Source organism: Myotis daubentonii, chromosome 9, assembly GCF_963259705.1.
Source record: "Myotis daubentonii chromosome 9, mMyoDau2.1, whole genome shotgun sequence".
Classification (NCBI taxonomy): Eukaryota; Metazoa; Chordata; class Mammalia; order Chiroptera; family Vespertilionidae; genus Myotis; species Myotis daubentonii.
In genome coordinates, this window is record NC_081848.1 from 42,571,660 (window position 1) to 42,591,483 (window position 19,824).

Below are 19,824 nucleotides of genomic sequence, written 5' to 3' on the forward strand. Positions count from 1 at the left end.
AATGGTTGGACAATATTTTGAATGTACTAAAAATCACTGAATTTAACTATTTAAAATAGTTTAAATGGTGACTTTTATGGTATGTGGATTTTACCTCAGTTTTTAAGAAAACTTCCATTAATTGGCAAGATTTGATTATTGAATATTTTTCCCATAGTTGTTGCTAGTATGTATGTATTCTATTTGTTCTTTTTCTTTAACCTAAAATTATTTGATACATACTTTTCTATCTATACAGTTTTCATAATTTTTATTTTGGTGGTTGTATATATTTTAGTCATTTATATACATCATAGCTTAATCATTTCTCACATATTTCGTGTTTTTCTCTCCTTTTTTTTAGTTTTAAAGAATCCTTTTCTATACTTAAACAAATATAAATGTTTAAAACTCTTCATAGACATTACACTAATGTTTCTTTTCCAAAACAGGAATTGAGTCACTTTTCTTTTTCTTTTCTTTTTTCTTTACTATTTAAATTGTCTTCTCTCTGGCTGCTCTATAGGAAAAATATGTTAATTTATAATCCTACCAATAATGGCTGAGGAAAAAAAGAGGAGATGAATGTTTATTTAGTGTCTACTCTGCTTCAGGCACTGTGCCTGGGTCCTTTCACATCCATTATTACTTTTTTTTTAACATATGTTTTTATTGATTTCAGAGAGGAAGCAAGCGGGGAGAGAGAGATAGAAACATCAATGATGAGAGAGAACCATTGATTGGCTGCCTCCTGCACACCCCACCCTGGGGATCAAGTGCCCTAACCAGGAATCAAACCGTGACCTCCTGGTTCATATGTTGATGCTCAACCACTGAGCCACGTAGTCGGGCTCATGTCCATAATTTCATTCAACTCCCACATCTCTTCCCACTAAAGTGGCAACAGAAGTTGACACAGCTAATGTCAGATGAGCAAAGGTCAGAACCCAAGCATTTTGTCTTCAAATTTTATCCTCTTCCCACAGCTTTACCAATATTGGATTTTACCTTTTATAGTTTCTACTTATTAGATTCAACATTTTCCCAAATGCTTATTCATTTACATTTCCTCTTACATAATAATCTGTATCTTTTGTTCATTTACTATTAATAGATTTTAAACTGAACTTACCTTGTAGACAGTAGGCATTATGTGTCAAAGCTTTATCATAATATTTGTTTTTGTTTATTCCTGTTTTACAGGCTCTTGATGGAAATGTGTATGATCACCTGAAGGATTATTTAATAGCCTTCAGCCGGACTGAGCTAGAAGCATGTCAAGCTGTGCAGAACACATTCCAGTTTTTATTAGAAACCTCTAGCAAGGTAAGTTACCTTTAGTGCAATATGTGATGTTATCCATATTAGAATCTAAAATATTTTTATATACAAACTAAATGAAGGTACCAATGACATTAGAAGAATGCTTTAAAGACAAATCCTGGAGACAGTATTTCTTCTAATAAAGTTGGAGGGTATTTTGTTCTCCTTGAAGAGTTGACACAAAGGTCAAAAGCGGAAGTGATAATATGGTCTAGCTCAAGACATCAGTCCATTGCCATGTACATAGCTTTTGGGAAGAATGATTTAAAAAGATTTATCTTCCACTCAGATATTGAATGCACTCAGTTCATTCATATGAGGAAACAAGGTCATGTGTCAGTGCAAGGAATAATAAAGGGGCACTAAGGGGGAAAAGCATCTTATAATCAATAAAGGATGAATACTATAATATTCTTTTTTTCAAAATCTTATATCTAAATGCTGTCATTCTTTTTTATTTTATTTTTAGAGAGAGGAGGAGGGAGAGAGAGAGAGAGAGAGAGAGAGAAACATTGATGTGAGAGAGAAGCATCAAACCCTAGCCACTGTGGCTCAATGGAGCCTTATTCCATATACCGAAAGGTAGAGGGTTCCATTCTGGGTCAGGGCATATACCCAGGTTCCGGGTTCAATCCCTGGTTGGGGCAGGACAGCCAATTGATATTCTCTCTGTCTCTCTGACTCTCTCTCTCTCTCTCTCTCTCTCTCTCTCTCTCTCTTTCTCTCTCTCTTCCCCCCCCCCCCCCCCCCCGCCGGCCTCCCTCCTTCCTCTCTCTAAAATCAGTAAAAAAAATAAATAAATAAAAAATTTGCAGAGAGAGAAACATCAATCGGCCACCTTCCGCCTGCAACCCAGCTGAGGATTGAAACAGCAACCTGGGTATATGCTCTGACCAGAAATTGAACCCAGGAGTACAGGACAACACTTCAACCAACTGAGCCACACCGGCCAGGGCACGGTCATTCTTTGATAATCTTTCCATTCAAATCCCTCAACTTTGCTGGCATGTTAGCTTGTGTACAGAGAAAATAAATGAAATTGCTTTTCTTTAGGATCTGACAGATTAAAATTTCTTGCAGAAGAGAAACTGTCCTTTGGAAGATAAATCGTTCCTGTGACTAGTATATGTTTCTTTCTGATAAATTAAGTGCATAGTAAATGTTTTCTAATTGAATGCATGCCTTTGTCAAAAGATATTCACTTTATAACTGCTATTTTAAAAGAGACAGATCAGCCATAGCTGGGTTGCTCCATTAGTTAGAGCATTACCTGATCCTCCACTGTTGTGAGTTCGATCTCTGGTCAGGACAAATACAAGAATCAACCAATGCATGCATAAATAGGTGGAACAACAGACCAATATTTCTCTCTCTCTCTCTTTTACTTTCTAAATTCAATAACTTTAAAAAATTTTAATAAAAATAAATAAAAGAGCCAGTTCAATTCTCTTTTTTAGAAAGGAGAGTGGGAATTGGCTAATACCATAAGAAATTGTTTGGGAAGCAGTCGGTATCCATCTCACGAGCTAATGTCCAAAGATAGGAAAGAAAAGGGCCACATATTCTTCTTCTTGAACACCTCCTTTTGTATTTATTCTTGTTTTCCATGTACTATTGCTTTAATTCTGTTTTAAGAAAAACATTTAAAATGTTAAGTTGATATGGAACTGTAAAGATCACTAGTCTGTTGCTTTGAAATCTGTCATATTTCTATTTTCCTATATTTTCCCTCCCCTAGGATCCAATAAAGACATAAAAGGACTGATATATAGAAAGAAGAATGGATGGATAGGTAGATAGTTTTCTGAAAGCAAATGTGGAAAATGTTAATTGAAAAATCTAGGTAGTGGGTACATGGATGTTTTAGTACAATTCTTTTTATTTTAATGTGTGTATATTTGAAATTTTCCATAAGAAAATATTAGTAAAAAAATCCATTAAAACATCTTGGCTTTGTTCCTTTTTATGGAGTGGTTGATTTTGACTAATGATCAAATTGTTTATATTTATTGGTACACTCAGGTTTTCTGTTTTTTCTTTTGTACATTTTGGTAACTTATACTTTCCTAGATAATTGTCTATTTTGTTTATCAAATTTGATGGCATAAATTTGTATATAAACCTGTTTGCTTCTACAATGGTCTCCCTTTTTGTTTTTAATATTGTTTGCATTCTCTCTTATTTTGATCAGGCTTAACAGTCTTTTTCATTTTTTTCAAGGACCAGCTTTTGTTCTGCTTCTCAGTGTTGTTTTCTGTGTCCTTAATTTCTGCCTCTATATTCATTATTTCTTTCTACTTTATTAGAGTTTATTAGAGTTAAAAATAAGCCCTTATTTTTATATTAGGGTCCTATATTTTCAGCCTTGTTTTTAAATAAATCCACTTACGGCTAAAAAATTTCTCTTTCTACTTTAATTGCATTCTGTAATATATAGGGCTTTTGGGGTTTTCTTTTTATATATATATATATTTTTTTTAATTACAGTTTACATTCAATTTTGTATTAGTTTGAGGTGTACAGCATAGTGGTTAGACAATCATACACTTTACAAAGTGTGTGCCCAATATTTCCAGTACCCAGCTGGCATCATACTTAGTTATTACAATATTATTAACTATATTCCTTATACTGTACTTTACATCTCCGTGACTTTTGTAACTACCAATTTGTATTTTTATGGTCCCTTTACTTTTTTTTTTTTACCAGCCCCCCAACCCTGTTGTGTGTTCTCCATCCCCACCCCCATTTATCCAGGAGTTATTTAAAAGTGAATTTTTCCAGTTTCCATTCAGTGAACATGTAGTGGTGTAACATTTTTTATTTCTAATTTTATTAGAAATTGTATCTTATTTTTATTTTATTACATTTATTCTAAATTTGTCTGAGAGATTGTCCTCTGACCAAATTCATTAAAATCTCTTTTTTCAAGAATAAGTTAGGTTAGATACACTACCTTAGTTTATAAAACAGGTAAATGTATAGTCTTAAAAAACAGCTAATAGTTTACATAGAACTTAACAATTTTGTAGTTTTTAGCAATTCTCTGAAATTGGCATTATCGTGCTTATTTTATAAAGAGGAAAATAGACTCACGAAGTTTATATGGCTTGCCCGAGGTCACACACTCACACACAGTATTTTTTCCATGCTCTGCTGCTATCCTATTTGCTGTCTTTAGCTTTATTATTTTCATAGAAAATGAATTAAAAATGTATAACCTGATTTGGACATAAAGAGATCAACTTTTATTGTCCTCTGCATTTGTTCATGTGAGTATCTTTCTCCCCAGGGATAAGAAATAAATGAGATGCTCTTATATTTAGATTGAAAATAGTAGTAATAAAAATTTAATAAGAATGATATAGCTAGGGGATATACCCTTTTGTTCCAGGTACCAGAAGAGCTCACACCTATTCCATGTACTTTTCTGTTACAAAGAGCTGTTTATTCTGCTCTCGTTATACTGCTGAAAGCCACCCAGTTCAGTGATTTGATAATCCAGAAAGAATTTTGAAACTCTTTAGGTTTTTATTCTACATTATCATTCCTTTGTCTTTTGAGGAGGAAATCCATTTTCCCCCACATATCTAAATTGTAACTGTACATGTTCTGAAAGATATTTGGGGTTATTCATAGTGACACTATACATGTTGTGGCACTCTATACTTTCATCTCCTAGGAGCTTGTGTTTAATTTTAACTATTTATGAAGCTTGCTTTTCTCCTTAATATTTTATGAAATGCTTTGTATATGTAACTGAAGCAGATGTTGTCATAGATATTTTCTCTAGAAGAGTAACCTCTAAAGATAGTTGTGCTCGCTTTCTGTCTGCTTAAGGAAACTCCTTCAGGAACTAATTAATAATGTAGCTCTTTTAACAATTCAGAAAATAACAATGTTATCCTATATTTCTTTTAAAATAAATAGCCTAATATTGCCATTCTTAATATCTTGAAGACTCGCCAAAAAAGTAAACCTAATAAAAGGAAGGGGGGAAACTACATTTCGAAAGACACAAGAATGTCCTGACCAGTTTGCTAAGTGGTTAGAGCATCAGCCCTCTGACTGAAGGGGCAGGGCTCAGATTCAATTTCGGTCAAGGGCACATACCTCGGTTGCAGGCTGCATCCCCAGCCTTGGTCAGGGCGTATGGGAGGCAACCAATCGATGTGTCTCTCTCACATCAATGTTTATCTCTCTGTCTCTCCTCTCTTCCACTCTCTCTGAAAACTCAACGGAAAAAATATCCTTAGGTGAGGATTAACAAAAACAAAACAAAAAAAGACACAGGAAATTTTGACAAAATTCAACACTCTTTTATTATAAAAAACAAACAAACAAACAAACACTCAGCGAATTAGAAGTAGAAGGGAACTTTCTTAACATGATAAAGGGCATTTAGGAAGAACCTACAGCCAATATCATACTCATTGGTGAAAGATGGAAAGCTTTCCTGCTATTATCAGGAACAAGACAAGGGATGCCCACTTTTACTATTGCTATTCACCGTTGTACTGGGGGTATTAGGGCACTTAGGCAAGAAAAATAAATAGAAGGCATCCAGATTGAAAAGGAAGAAGTCTACTGCCATACCATCCTGAACATGCCCAATCTGATCTGAAAAGGAAGAAGTAAAATTACTTGTTTGTAAGTGACATGATTTATATAGAAAATCCTATAGAAGCCACAAAAAAAGTATTAGAACTAATAAACGAATTCAGCAAAAGTTGCAGGTACAAGATCAAAACACAAAAATCAATTGTGTTTCTATACTCCATTAATAAATAAACCAAAAGAAAATTAAGAAAACAATTTCAGCTACAATCATATCTGGAAAATAAAATACCTAAAAATAAATTTAACCAAGAGCATGAAAGACTTGTACATTGAAAACTACCAAATATTGCTGAAATTAATTAAAGAAATACTAAATAAATAGAAATAATAAATGTTTGTGGATTAGAAGATTTTATATCACTAATATTGCAATATTCCGCAAAGCGAGCTACAGATTCAATAAGATAATTCCCATCAAAATTCCAATGGCCTTTATTTTGGACAGTGTGGTACTGGCATAAGGATAGACATATTGACCAATGAAATAGAATTGAGATTCCAGAAATAAACCACAACATTTATGGCAGTTGATTTTTGACAAGGTTTCCAAGGCCATTTGATGAAGAAAGAATAGCCTCTTCAACAAAGGTGCTGGGACAACAAAATAACCACATGCTGGGATACTTCATTAAAAGAATTAAATCGAAAACCCACCTCCATATACACTCAACGCAGGAGCTGCCCCCTGGTGGTCAGTGCACTCCCACAGGGGGAGCGCCGCTCAGCCAGAAGCCGGGCTCAAAGTGGGCGAATGCAGTGGCAGTGACGGGAGCCTCTCCCGCCTCCGTGGCAGCATTAAGGATGCCCGACTGATGGACATCCCCCCAAGGGCTCCTGGACTGCGAGAGGTCGCAGGCCAGGCTGAGGGACACCCCGAGTGCATGAATTTCGTGCACCAGGCCTCTAGTCATATAAGATGCTCTTATGGGCTGAATTGTGTCCCCTTAAAATGTATATGTTGCAGTCCTAACGCCCATTATCGCATAATGTGACTGTTTGGAGCTAGGGCCTTTAAGAGGTTATTAAGATAAAATGAGGTCATGTGAGTGGGCTCTAATCCAGTGGTTCTCAACCTGTGGGTCGCGACCCCTTTGGGGGTCGAACGACCCTTTCACAGGGGTCGCCTAAGACCATCGGAAAACACATATATAATTACATATTGTTTTTGTGATTAATCACTATGCTTTAATTATGTTCAATTTGTAACAATGAAATTGGGGGTCACCACAACATGAGGAACTGTATTAAAGGGTTGCGGCATTAGGAAGGTTGAGAACCACTGCTCTAATCCAACATGACTGGAGATGATGTCCTTATAAGAGTAGATTATAAAGACAACAAGCAGAGAGGCCCTCAGTAGGAACCAACCCTGAAAACACCTTGATCTTGGACTTGTAGCCTCCAAACTGTGAGGAAATAAAATTCTGTTGTGTAAGCCACCAGTGATACTTCATTCTAGCAGACTAATGCAGATGCTTACCCTCATCATTAATCAAAGAAATGGAAATTAGAACCGCGAGATTCTATTTTATACCAATGAGATTGACAGACATAAAGATAGGCAGGTATTAGTATTATTGTCTAGTCTCAATATCTGGGCTAGTTTCTAAACTAGTAATTTCCAAATTTAGATTCTTGAGAAAATAGAACAGTTGAGGAACAACTGTTACCTAAAATGAAAAAAAAAAAGTGTAATTATCATTTCTTTTTGACCATGTGTTTGATTTCTTATTTTTTGAAAACCCAGCAGAATAAATCTTAAACTTTAAAATGTAGTTACTGGTCATTTTAACCTTATTAAAGACTTAAAAGTATTTTATTTTCTCTGTAGGTGGTACGGGACTATAATTTTCAGCTGTTTCTACAAGAGAATGCTGTTTTTCACAAACCCCAGCCCTTCCAGTTCCAGCCTTGTGACAGCGATACTGTAAGGGAATTTCAGATTTTTATTTCATTTGTTTTTAAGCTATGTTCATGCTCAAATAACTTATCCTTGGAAAAGACAGACAGAAAAGGCTGAGTATGTCTCATTAATTTTATAACTGTGAGGATGCAGAGAAACTGTGACATTTCTTCTTTGTCAAATGTAACTATCACACCTGGTACTATGCTAACAACTTTCTACTAAATTGGATTAAATTATAAGACAAGTTACTGCTGAAAACTGAACTTAGGGAAGAAGAAAAAATATTCAATAAAGGGTAGGGTTTTTTTTCAACTGAAATATAAATTATACTTTCTATCCATGAAATTCTTCGCATATATATCCTTTCAAAGACTCCAGTGGTCAAATTTTATAGAATTAATAAATAGAATAATGAATATGTGCATGCAGGTAATTTTATTGGTTTTGTACAAAATTATAGGTCCTTTATAATGTCTTTCAGAATTCTTAGAATGTTAAAGTATTAACACGGATGCCAAATTGGCAATTTTTAAAAGGCTGACAATCATCCTTTTTTATTCTTGAGTTTAATCTATGAAAAATTCCATTTTTTTAAATTAAAAAAAAAAAACACTGAAAAGCTAATTTGATAACCAAAAATAAAAATTTAACTCCTACAATGTGAGAAAGCACATATCCAGCAGATATCTATGTGCCAGCATCTCTAGCACATGATCTCAGTGTCGGCAGGCCACAACGCAAGTCAGATTACATCAGTTAATTCTGTTGGTAAACCTAGAATCAAATCAGGGGGAGTTATATCAGAGTTAAATGGTATCCATTTAATAGAAAACTTTGCTAGAGGTATCTTCATTACTTTTCTTTCTTTTTAAAAAAAATACATTTTTTGCCGAAACCGGTTTGGCTCAGTGGATAGAGCGTCGGCCTGCGGACTGAAAGGTCCCAGGTTCGATTCCGGTCAAGGGCATGTACCTGGGTTGCGGGCACATCCCCGGTGGGGGATGTGCAGGAGGCGGCTGATCAATGTTTCTCTCTCATCGATGTTTCTGACTCTCTGTCTCTCTCCCTTCCTCTCTGTAACAAATCAATAAAAATATATTTAAAAAATAAATAAATAAATAAATAATACATTTTTTATTGATTTCAGAAAGGAAGGGAGAGGGAAAGAGAGATAGAAACATCAATGATGAGAGAGAATCATTGATCTGCTGCCTCCTGCATACCCACTACTGGGGATCAAGCCCACAACCCCGGCATGTGCCCTTGACCAGAATTGAATCCAAGATCCTTCAATCCGCAGGCTGATGCTCTATCCACTGAGCCAAATTGGCTAGGGCTTCATTACTTTTCTTACTAAAATTTAAGTAGCCCTGTTAGTGGCTGTATAAAAGAAATGTAGGGAAAACATTTTCCTGTAGATCATAGCCCTTGCATTTATAGTTGTATGTCTTGTTTTGGGGTGGGGGGGTGTTGTTTTTATTGGTTATAGAGAGAGAAGAAGGAGAGGGAAAGAGAGAGATAGAAACATCAATGAGAAAGAATTGTCAATTGGCTGCCTCCTGCATGTCCCCCACTGGGACCAAGCCCAAAATGAAACCCAGAATCTAACCGGAGACCTCTTGGAGCGTGGGATGATGCTCAACCAACTGAGCCACACTGGATGGGCTGTTTTGTTTTTTTCAATCAGTCAGCTTTTGCTTAATGATTCAGTAACATTGTTCTATAATTTGACTTCTTTGAAGTCTGGGAGGAGTGAAGCAGAGCACTGGAAGATGCAGAGTGTGGACAAGTTTGCGAAGCTTGACTTAAAATTGTGACTAATTTGAGATTATTTTATCTTTGCTCATTTTCCTCAGAAAATCAGAATAACAGTGACACTCATCTCACTTGTCCTAACTGCAACACTAAATTCCTTTTTGTTTCTAGACACTTAGCTGTGTCCATTCGCCCTACAATTCTAACTATGCTGTTTTCTGTCCTTGTGCAATCTTTACTGGTCAGAGTTTAAAAGCCTCCCAGCTGGTGGATGTTGAGCTCTCCCCGTCAGTGCTCTGGGAATGACCATAGCTGAGGTATATGGGGTGTAGGTCATGGATAGGAGTGGTGGGATGTGTGGGCTTGCATGTTAATGGAGGGTGGGACCTGCTATTGAGATGAAAGTTATCCTATCTAATAAAAGAGAAACATGGTAATTGGCATACAACCACTACCCTTCCCATTGGCTAATCAGCGAGATATGCAAATTAACTGCCAGCCCAGATGGCTGCCGGCAGCCAGGCAGCTTGAAACTAACATGAGGCTTGCTTGCTTCAGTGACAGAGGACTCCAACGTTCCCCGCCTGCCTTGCCGGCCTCTGAGCTTGCAGTTTAAGAAACATTGTAACAAATATAGAAGCTAAACAAAACCCCAGAAACCTGCTTTCAGCGAGCCCGGGATCTCAGAGCTGGAGTTATACATTGTACCGAAACAAACCAGATACCTTCTTTCAGCAGCAGAGGCCTCAGAGCTGGAGCCAGAGCTAAAGCTGGCCCAGAATAAAAAAGAAAAAGAAAAAAAGGAGCAGTTGGGAGCTTCAGTCGGCCTGAAAACAGCCCTCAGCCCCTCACCCAGACTGGCCAGGCACCCCAGTGGGGACCCCCACCCTGATCCAGGACACCCTTCAGGGCAAACCAGCCAGCCCCACCCATGCACCAGGCCTCTATCCTATATAGTAAAAGGGTAATATGCCTCCCAGCACCTGGATCAGCGGAGCCACGAGGCCTCCCAGCACCGGGATCAGCGTGACAGAGGGCAGCGCCCAAATCCCCTGATTGCCCTGCAGCTCTGTGTGTGACAGGGGGCGGGGCCACAACCTCCCTATCTGCCCTGCTCTGTTCGTGACAGGGGAAGGCGCCCCAACCCCCTGATCAGCCCTGCTCTGTGCCTGATATTGGGGAGCTCCCCAACCCTCTGATCGCCCTGCGGCTCTGTGTGACAGGGTGCGGCGCCTCAACCCCCTGATTGGCCCTGCTCTGTGTGTGACAGGGTGCGGTGCCCCAACCCCTCCCACCCCCCCACGGGCCCTGCTCTGTGTGTGACGGGGTAGAGCCATAACCTCCCCATTGGCCCTGCCCTGAGTATGAGAGTGGCGGTACCCCAACCCCCTGATCGGCCTTGCTCTGTGGGTGATAGAGGGTGGCGCTCCAACCCCCTGATCCGCCCTGCCCTGAGTGTGACAGGGGGTGGTGCCCCACTCCGCTATCGGCCCTATTCTGTGAGTGACGGGGGGAGCTCCTCAACCCCCTGATCGGCCCTGCTCTGTGCATGACCGGGGGGAGCTCCCCAACCCCCTGATTGACCCTTCTCTGTGCATGACAGGGTACGGAGCCCCAACCCCCCTGATGGGCCCTGCTCTGTGCGTGACAGGGGGTGGCGCCGCAACCTCCCCATCGACCCTGCCTTGAGTGTGACAGGGGGCGGTGCCCCAACCCCCCAATCGGCCCTGCTCTGAGCCCGACCAGGGGCTGCACCTAGGGATTAGGCCTGCCCTCTGCCACCCGGGAGCAGGCCTAAGCCAGCAGGTCGTTATCTCCCGAGGGGTCCCAGACTGCGAGAGGGCACAGGCCAGGCTGAGGTGCAAATTTTTGTGCACCGGGCCTCTAGTATATATATAAAGAACCACTGAATGCGTAAGATGAGCTTTTCATTTTCCCTTAGGGATTTCATTTCCTGTTTATAGTGAGAAGATTGAGCTCCTGATTTTCATCTTATTTGAAGCACCTTATTCCTCAACAGGAGTGCTGAAAAGAACCTTAGAGCTGATCTTGCCTTGATTAAAAGGGAAACGGAAGCCTAGAAAGGAAGAGACTTGTCCAGAATCAGACAGTGAATTAGTGGCACATTACTGTCTTGATTGCAATTTTTATGTTCATTCTGCATGCTACTATTTCCTGAGAAGAAATGTTGAGCCCTTGGGGAGCAGTTATTTTTTTCATAACGGAAAAAGACAAATGTCCATACTTTTATAAAAGTCATCCCAGATTGTCAGCCATTAAAAAAGTGTTTAGAATAATCATTTTTAATGTGTTTAACTGCAAAATATTCTTGTGTGTACTTTTTGTTTTGTTGTAAATTAAGTACTCTTACTGCCCACAAATAACACAGTCCCAAATAATTACTTTTACTCAGTTTGGACTAGGACTGTTCTTTCACGTGAGCATGGAGCTGTTGTTTACTTGCTTTCTGGTTTCCTTCTTTAGCTGGTAGCATTAAGCCTCCTGGCGTACAGAGCACTGTCTTCCCATTCTAAAATGTTGCTTCTTTTTGTATTAAAATTCTCTTTGGGTAATTCATAGTTACGAAAAAAAATTTTCTTAATTATTTTAATAAAGATTTTTTTTCATGAGTTCTTAAGAGTTTAGAGAAAGTTAAAATAGTTTAGTGGTTCAGAATGCTGAGTCCTGAACCAGATTTGTGTAATCAGAGTTGTAACATTTAATATCTGGTAGACACTGAAAATTTTACTTAATCTCTCTGCGCTTTGGCTTATGACCCATCTCATCAGGTTGTTATAAAAGTAGAGGGTGGCCCAGCTGGTGTTACTCAGTGGTTGAGCATCAACCTATGAACCAGGAGGTCATGGTTCGATTCCTGATCAAGGCACATATCCAGGTTTCAGGCCCGATCCCCAGTAGGTGGCGTGCAGGAAGCAGCCAATCAGTGATTCTCTCTCATCAATGATGTTTCCATCTCTCTCTCCCTTCCTCTCTGAAATCAATAAAAATATATTTTAAAAAAATAAAAATAAGTAAAAGGACAGGGTGGGGCAAAAGTAGGTTTATAGAGTAAAATCTGTGTTTTGCGTATTCACAACTGTAAACCTACTTTTGTCCCACCCTTATATGAAACGCTTTCCACAGTGCCTTGAATAGTAGGGGTTAACTGTAACTATTGTTTATTTAGATTTTGCAGTTTGTTCTTTGTGAAACATAATCGCAGCATTTTAGGAGTAGAAGAAACCCTTAATGATGATTTGATCTAGTACCACTAACTTTCATATGACACTGAAATCCAGAGGAGGGGTAAAAGCTAGTTTGAGGTTTGGTGGTAAGTTGGTAATGGACCTGAAACTAAATTAAACCCAGTATCTTCCGGGGACAGAGAGTTTGTGATGCTATTATTGTTTCTTTTCCCTCTATGCAATGAACCTTTCTTTAATCCCATTGAAACTATTGAGCTGCTTCTATTTTCATCTGTGCAACTATTTTAGCGCCATAGTAGGTTGGCATGAATACTTTCCTTTTCTTTGCTTTACTAGCTTTCTTCACATCCCAAGTGGATCAATCCATAGTATTAGAGATGAAGCTTTAATGTTCAGCAATGTAAGACAAAATACTGTGATCATTTATGGTTTCATACTTTCCTCTTAGTCTTCTGTTAATGTTTATATAGTGGAGCATGTCTCCTCTTTTGAGTGCTGCTGATTAAGTGAAGGCCCTCAGATCTGCCTACAAAATGGTTGTGTTTTCAATAAGAATAACAGTACTTTTCTTTCTGTTCTCTCTTGTGTTGTAGAGCCGACAGTTAGAATCAGAAACTGGCACCACAGAGGAGCACAGTCTAAACAAGGAGGCTCGGAAATGGGCCACACGTGTGGCACGTGAGCACAAGAACATTGTTCACCAACAACGAGTAAGTGTAATAGAGTTTTAGGCTACATTTAGCTTAAGCCAAATGTCTAACCAATTTAAAGAGTTGAGTTTTATTAATGTGAAAAATATCCTGTATGTGTTTCATAATTTGGTGTGTTTTTTTTAATCCTCACCCAAGGATATTTTTCCATTGATTTTTAGAGCGAGTGGGAGAGGGTAAGACAGAGAGAAATATCAATGTGAGAGAAACACATCGATTGGTTGCCTCCTGCATGCGTCCCAACCAAGGCCCGGGCCAGGGAGGAGCCTGTAACCAAGGTAGGTGCCCTTGACCGGGATCGAACCCAGGATCCTTTGTTCCGCAGGCCGACGCTCTATCCACTGAGCAAAACCGGCTTGGGCTTAATGTAATTTGGCTTCTCATCCAAAAGCAAATTTTTTGAAGGCGCAATTGTAGATTCCATGAAAATGTATTAAGACTAAATTAAAAGTGCAAAGAAATTACATTAGATATAGTAAATTTTTCCTCGATTTCCATTTATTTATATCTTCATTATTCTCTTAACCTTCACATCCAGTTTTTCTTTCTTTCCCTGCTTCCCAAAGACTACACTTGTGAAAATCACCAATGATGTCTGTGTTGCTAAATCCAAAATGCACACTTTGATTTCTGTCTCAACCTGTTGTTAACTTCGTCACAATTGACAACACGCTCCTCTGGAAACATTCTCTTCTCTAGTCATCTATGGCATAACTGCCTGGTTTTTCTTCTGCCGTTCCTGAGTGCTCTGAGAGGTTCTTTCTCTACCTCACGTTTAAATATTCAAATTCCTTAGGTTTCTGCACTAGGCTTTCTCCTTTTCTTATTCTTTATTTTATTATAGACAGTTTTGAGCTCTTCCATGGTTTCACTTACCAACAAATGATATATTAATATCTTCAATATTAGGCCTTTCTTCTCTGTACATCTTACACTGTATACAAGAATAAAGTCAAAATGGATTAACGACTTAAATGTAAGACTTAAAACATAAAACTCCTAGAAAAAAAACATAGGCAGTAAACTCTGAGCAATATTTTTTCTGATATTTCTTCTTGGACAAGATAATCTAAGAAAAAAATAAACAAATGGTACTACATCAAACTAAAAACATTTTGCACAGCAAATGAAACCAATAAGACAAAAAGACAACTTACTAAATGGGAGAAGTTATTCGCCAATTGATACATCCAATAAGGTATTCATATCCAAAATTTATAAAGAACTCAAACAACTCAACACCAAAAAAACAAATGATCCAGTTAAAATGCGGGCAAAGGATATGAATTGACGCTTCTCCAAAGAGGACATACAGATGGTCAATAGACATATGAAAAGACGCTCAATGTCACTAATCATCAGAGAAATGCACATTAAAACCACAATAAGATACCACCTCACAGAGTGGCTATCATCAATAAATCAACAAACAAACAAATGCTGAATAAACTTTAATAAAAAAGGAATCCAGCTATGTTTTAAGCACATGACTAATTAGGGTGCAAGCATGATTCAATATGAGATAATTTAGCAATATAATAGCCTGTATTTATAGAATAAAGATGAAAATTTTATTATTTTCTTAATTGCCCAAAAACAGCATCTGAAAAAATTCAGTATCCCTTAGTCCAGCCGTGGGCAAACTACGGCCCGCGGGCCGGATCCGGCCCGTTTGAAATGAATAAAACTAAAAAAAAAAAGACCGTACCCTTTTATGTAATGATGTTTACTTTGAATTTATATTAGTTCACACAAACACTCCATCCATGCTTTTGTTCCGGCCCTCCGGTCCAGTTTAAGAACCCATTGTGGCCCTCGAATCAAAAAGTTTGCCCACCCCTGCCTTAGTCCATTAAAAAAATAAAGCATCCTGGCAGGTTTGGCTCAGTAGACAGAGGATTGGCCGGTGGACTAAAGGGTCCCAGATTCGATTCTGGTTAAAGGCATGGTCAGTGTGTCTCTCTCACATTGATGTTTCTCTCTCTCTGTCTCTCCCCCTCCTTTCCACTCTCTCTAGCAATCAATGAGCCCTAGCTGGTTTTGCTCAGTGGATAGAGCATTGGCCTACAGACTGAAGGGTCCCAGGTTCGATTCCGGTTAAGGGCACATGCCTGGGTTGCAGGTTCGATCCCCAGTAGGGGGGCGGGCAGGAGGCAGCCAATGATTCTCTCTCATCATTGATGTTTCTATCTCTCCCTCTCCCTTCTTCTCTGAAATCAATGAAAAAAATATCCTTGGGAGAGGATTAACAAAAAAATTTAAGAAAAATTTTTAATGTGTTAATTTTTTGTTTGGGGATTTTTTTGGTTAATCCTCACCTGAAGATATTTTTCCATTGATTTTTAGGGAGGGTGGAAGTGAGAGGGAAAGACAGAAACATTGACGTGGGAGAAACACATTGATTGATTGCCTCCTGCACAAGCCCCACCCAGTGCCCAGGCTGGGAAGGAGCCTGCAACCAAGGTATGTGCCCTTGACCAGAATCGCACCCAGGACCCTTTGGTCTGCAGGCCGATGCTCTATCCACTGAGCCAAACCAGCTAGGCCAAAATGTGTTAATTTTTTTGAAAAATAAAATGAAACAAAATTCCTAGCCAGCTGGATAAAAACTTTTTCACCCTGATGAGGATATCTTGAGACTTACAGTAAACATTATACTTGATGTTGGTATTTGTTTTCTATAGCTGCCATAACAAGTAACCACAAACTTAGTGACTTAAAATGATATAAATTTGTTACCTCACATTTCTGGAGGTCAGAAGTCTTAGCGGGCTTGGCTGGTTTTTTCAGCTCCGAATCTATCAAGGACAAACTCAAGGTGTCAGGCAGGCTGGCCTCAGGGGGAGAATGTGTTTGCAAGCTCATGCAATTTGTTGTCAAAACCCAATTCCTATAACTGTGAAACTGAGGTCTCTGTTTCCTCCCTGGCTATCAGCTAGGGGCTACATTTAGCTCCTAACTCCTAATCTTAGGCCAGTCTCTCTGGTCCTGGTGCATGGGCTTAGAATCTCACTGACTTCGCTTTTGGCTCATCTCACTGCAGCCAAAGAAAGTTTTCTGCTTGTAAGGAGTCATGTGATTAGATTGAGTTCACTCAGATCACCCAGGATAACCTCCCTGTTTTATGTCTATAACTCTAATATGTCTGCATTATCTTTCATATGCACAGTTCCAGGGACTAGGGTGTAGACCTCTTTGGAAACCTTCCTGTCTGCTACAATGATAATTACAGTACCCATCATTACCACTACTTTTCAGTTTCATAGGAGAATTTAGTCAGTGGTTAATAAGTGAAAAGTAAGGTGTTTAAACTTTAGGAAAAGGTACATCTGTCATTATTTATAGATTATGTGATAAGTACCTCCAAAAATACGAGACCCAACTGTCAAACTATTAGAACTAATAAGAGTTCAGTGAGGTGAAGATTATATGCAAAAATCATTTTTTTATTAGCTATAAATAATACATTGCAAAATGTAGTTGGAAAAATTATTTACCAGAGCAGTGAAATACTGATGAATTGGCCAGTGAAATATCATGACCTATAGGAAGGAAGGCATTTTTTAAACCAAAGAACATAAAGAAGGCAGAAGTAATTAGGTGCAAAAAATGTGAATTTTTATTAAATTTATTTATAATTTCAATGCAATCTTGATGAAACTTAAAAGATATTTTTAATTTTTAAAAGTTTTAAATTTATTGAGGTAACATTGGTTAATAAGATTATATAGGTTTCACCCTAGCTGGTTGGCCCAGTAGATAGAGCGTCGGCCTGCAGACCAAAGGGTCCTGGGTTTGATTCCTGTCAAGGACACGTACCTTGGTTACAGGCTCCTCCCCAGCCCGGGCCCTGACCAGCACACGTGCAGGAGGCAACCAGTGAATGTGTTTCTCTCACATTGATGTTTCTCTCTGTCTTTCCCTCTCCCACTCTCTCTAAAAGTCAATAGGAAAATATCCTCAGGTGAAGATTTAAAAACAAAAAAAGATTATGCAATTTTATGATACATCATCGGTATATTGCATTGTGTGCCCACCACCCAAAGGCAAATCTTCGTCCCTAGCTGGTTTTGGTTCAGCGGGTAGAGCATCAGCCTCCGAACTGAAAGGTCCCAAGTTCTATTCCAGTCCAGGGCACATGCCCAGGTTGCGGGCTCTATCCCCAGCAGGGGACGTCCAGGAGGCAGCTAATCAATGATTCTCTCTCATCATTGATGTTTCTGTCTGTCTCTCTCACCCTGTCCCTTTCTCTCTGAAATCAATAAAAGTATATGTATTTTTAAAAGAAAACAAATATTTGGCTACCATATATTTGACCCCTTTCACTCTTTACTACCTTCTCCCCAGCCCTCTTCCCTTTGGTAACCACCATACTATTGTCTGTGTCTCTGAATTTTTGTTTGTTTGTTTGTTTTCCCTGTTTGTTTATTTTTTGCTTTCAGTATTTTTATACCACATATGACTAAAATCATATGGTCCTTAACTCTTTCTGTCTGACTTATTTTCCTTAGCATGATATTCTCAAGGTCCACCCATGATATCACAAGTGGCAGTATTTCATCTTTTCTTATGGCTGCGTAATATTTCATTGTATAAATGTACCACATTACCTAGGGAAGGACACTCCAGTTATTTCATGTCTTGGCCATGGTGAACAATGTGGCAGTGAATAAATGTTTTGAATTTTGGGGGTATATACCCAGAAGAGTGGTTGCTAGGTCATATTATAATTCTAAATTTTTTGAGGAGCCTCCATACTATTTTCCATAGTGGCTGTACCAGTTTACACTCCCACCAGCAGTGAATAGGGGTTCCTTTTTCTCCACAACCTCTCTAACACTTGTTACTACGTGTCTGGTTGATAATAGCCATTTCAGCAGGTGTGAAGTTTTGATTTGCATGTCCCTAATAGCTAGTGAAGTTAAGCATCTCTTCCTATATCTGTTGGCCATTAGTATGTCTTCGTGGGAGAAGTGTCTATTCAAGTCCTCTGCTCATTTTTAATTGGATTATTTGCTTGTTTGGTGTTGAGTTTTTTATATATTTTGGATATTAACCCCTTGTCAGATGAAAATTGGGAAGCCACATGCAAAAGAATGAAACTAAATTACTGCTTGTCCCATATACAAAAATTAACTCAAAATGGATCAAAGACCTAAATTTAAGACCTGGAACAATAAATTACATAGAAGAAAACATAGGTGCTAAACTTTTGGACCTTAGTTTTAGAGAAGATTTTATGAATTTGACCCCAAAGACAAGGGACGTAAAGGCAAAATGTATGAATGGGACTACATCAAACTAAAAAGAATGGGAGAAGATATTTGTAAATAAAATACATTTTTAAAGAAACTTGAAAAAATGGTTCTGAAATGTATCTGAATTATTTTAATGTACAAAATAGCCAAGAACAACATTAATGAGACTTGTGTTCCTTACTTATTAGCGCATACTAATATACTCCAGTAATGACCATAGTAATTAAAACTGTGGCATCATCCAAGAGTTAAAAAATATATCAAAGAAAATGATCTGTGTGTCTGGACCTTTAGATACTGATTCAAACCAACTAATCATAAATAGTCATATTAAAGCAAGCAGGGAAATTTAATGGACAGTATATTGAGCCTACCAAGGAAATATTATTACTTTTGAAATAATATTGTGGGTATATTTTTTTGTCTTAAAGTTCATACTTTTATAGACTTATCAAAAAAGCATGTAGGAGTGAAATGATATGATATCTGCAGTTTTATTTAAAATGCTTTTAGTAAAGGAAAAAAGAATAGATAAAACTAATGTGAAAAAAATCTTCTTAACTATTGAATCATGGTGATCAGTACTAGTATATGGGAGTTCATCATACTAGTCTCTCTACTTTTGAATACTCTATATTTGAAATTCTTTATAATAAAAAAACATGCTAATGACATTTCAAAGCTTTGGAGAAAGGGTTATTCAGTAAATGGTGTTAGAGTAATTGTCTATGTATTTAGGGGAGGGGGTAGATTCTTCTCTTCCACTAAATACAAAGTAAATTTTGGAAAAATTAAAGACCTAAGTCAGGGGTGGGCAACCTTTTTGTGAGTGCATGCCAAAACCATCAAAATCTCTGACTCAAAATTCTTCTGCGTGCCAACCCTAATTTTTTGAGAACATGTGACACCTACTTGATATCTCTTTAAGGTGTACGTATGTGAAGAACCTTGAAGAAATAGTAAAATTCATTCGAGCGACAAAAACACAGTATATGATGATAAAAAATACATTTATTTTTTAATGTATACATGTACACTGATAGTCCAACAGAAAACTTTATGACTCC

The 19,824-nt window shown here is 38.1% G+C and overlaps 1 protein-coding gene across 2 annotated transcripts in view; it reads left to right on the plus strand.

Annotated features, from left to right (window-relative positions):
• FCHSD2 (FCH and double SH3 domains 2) overlaps positions 1-19,824 on the plus strand; it is a 178,275-nt gene that overhangs the window by 119,760 nt on the left and 38,691 nt on the right. For both annotated transcript variants that reach the window (XM_059708535.1, XM_059708536.1), the window contains 3 exons: positions 1,183-1,305; positions 7,754-7,849; positions 13,383-13,499. In XM_059708535.1, the coding sequence (XP_059564518.1) occupies positions 1,183-1,305; positions 7,754-7,849; positions 13,383-13,499 (336 nt within the window). The remainder of the gene's footprint in view (positions 1-1,182; positions 1,306-7,753; positions 7,850-13,382; positions 13,500-19,824) is intronic.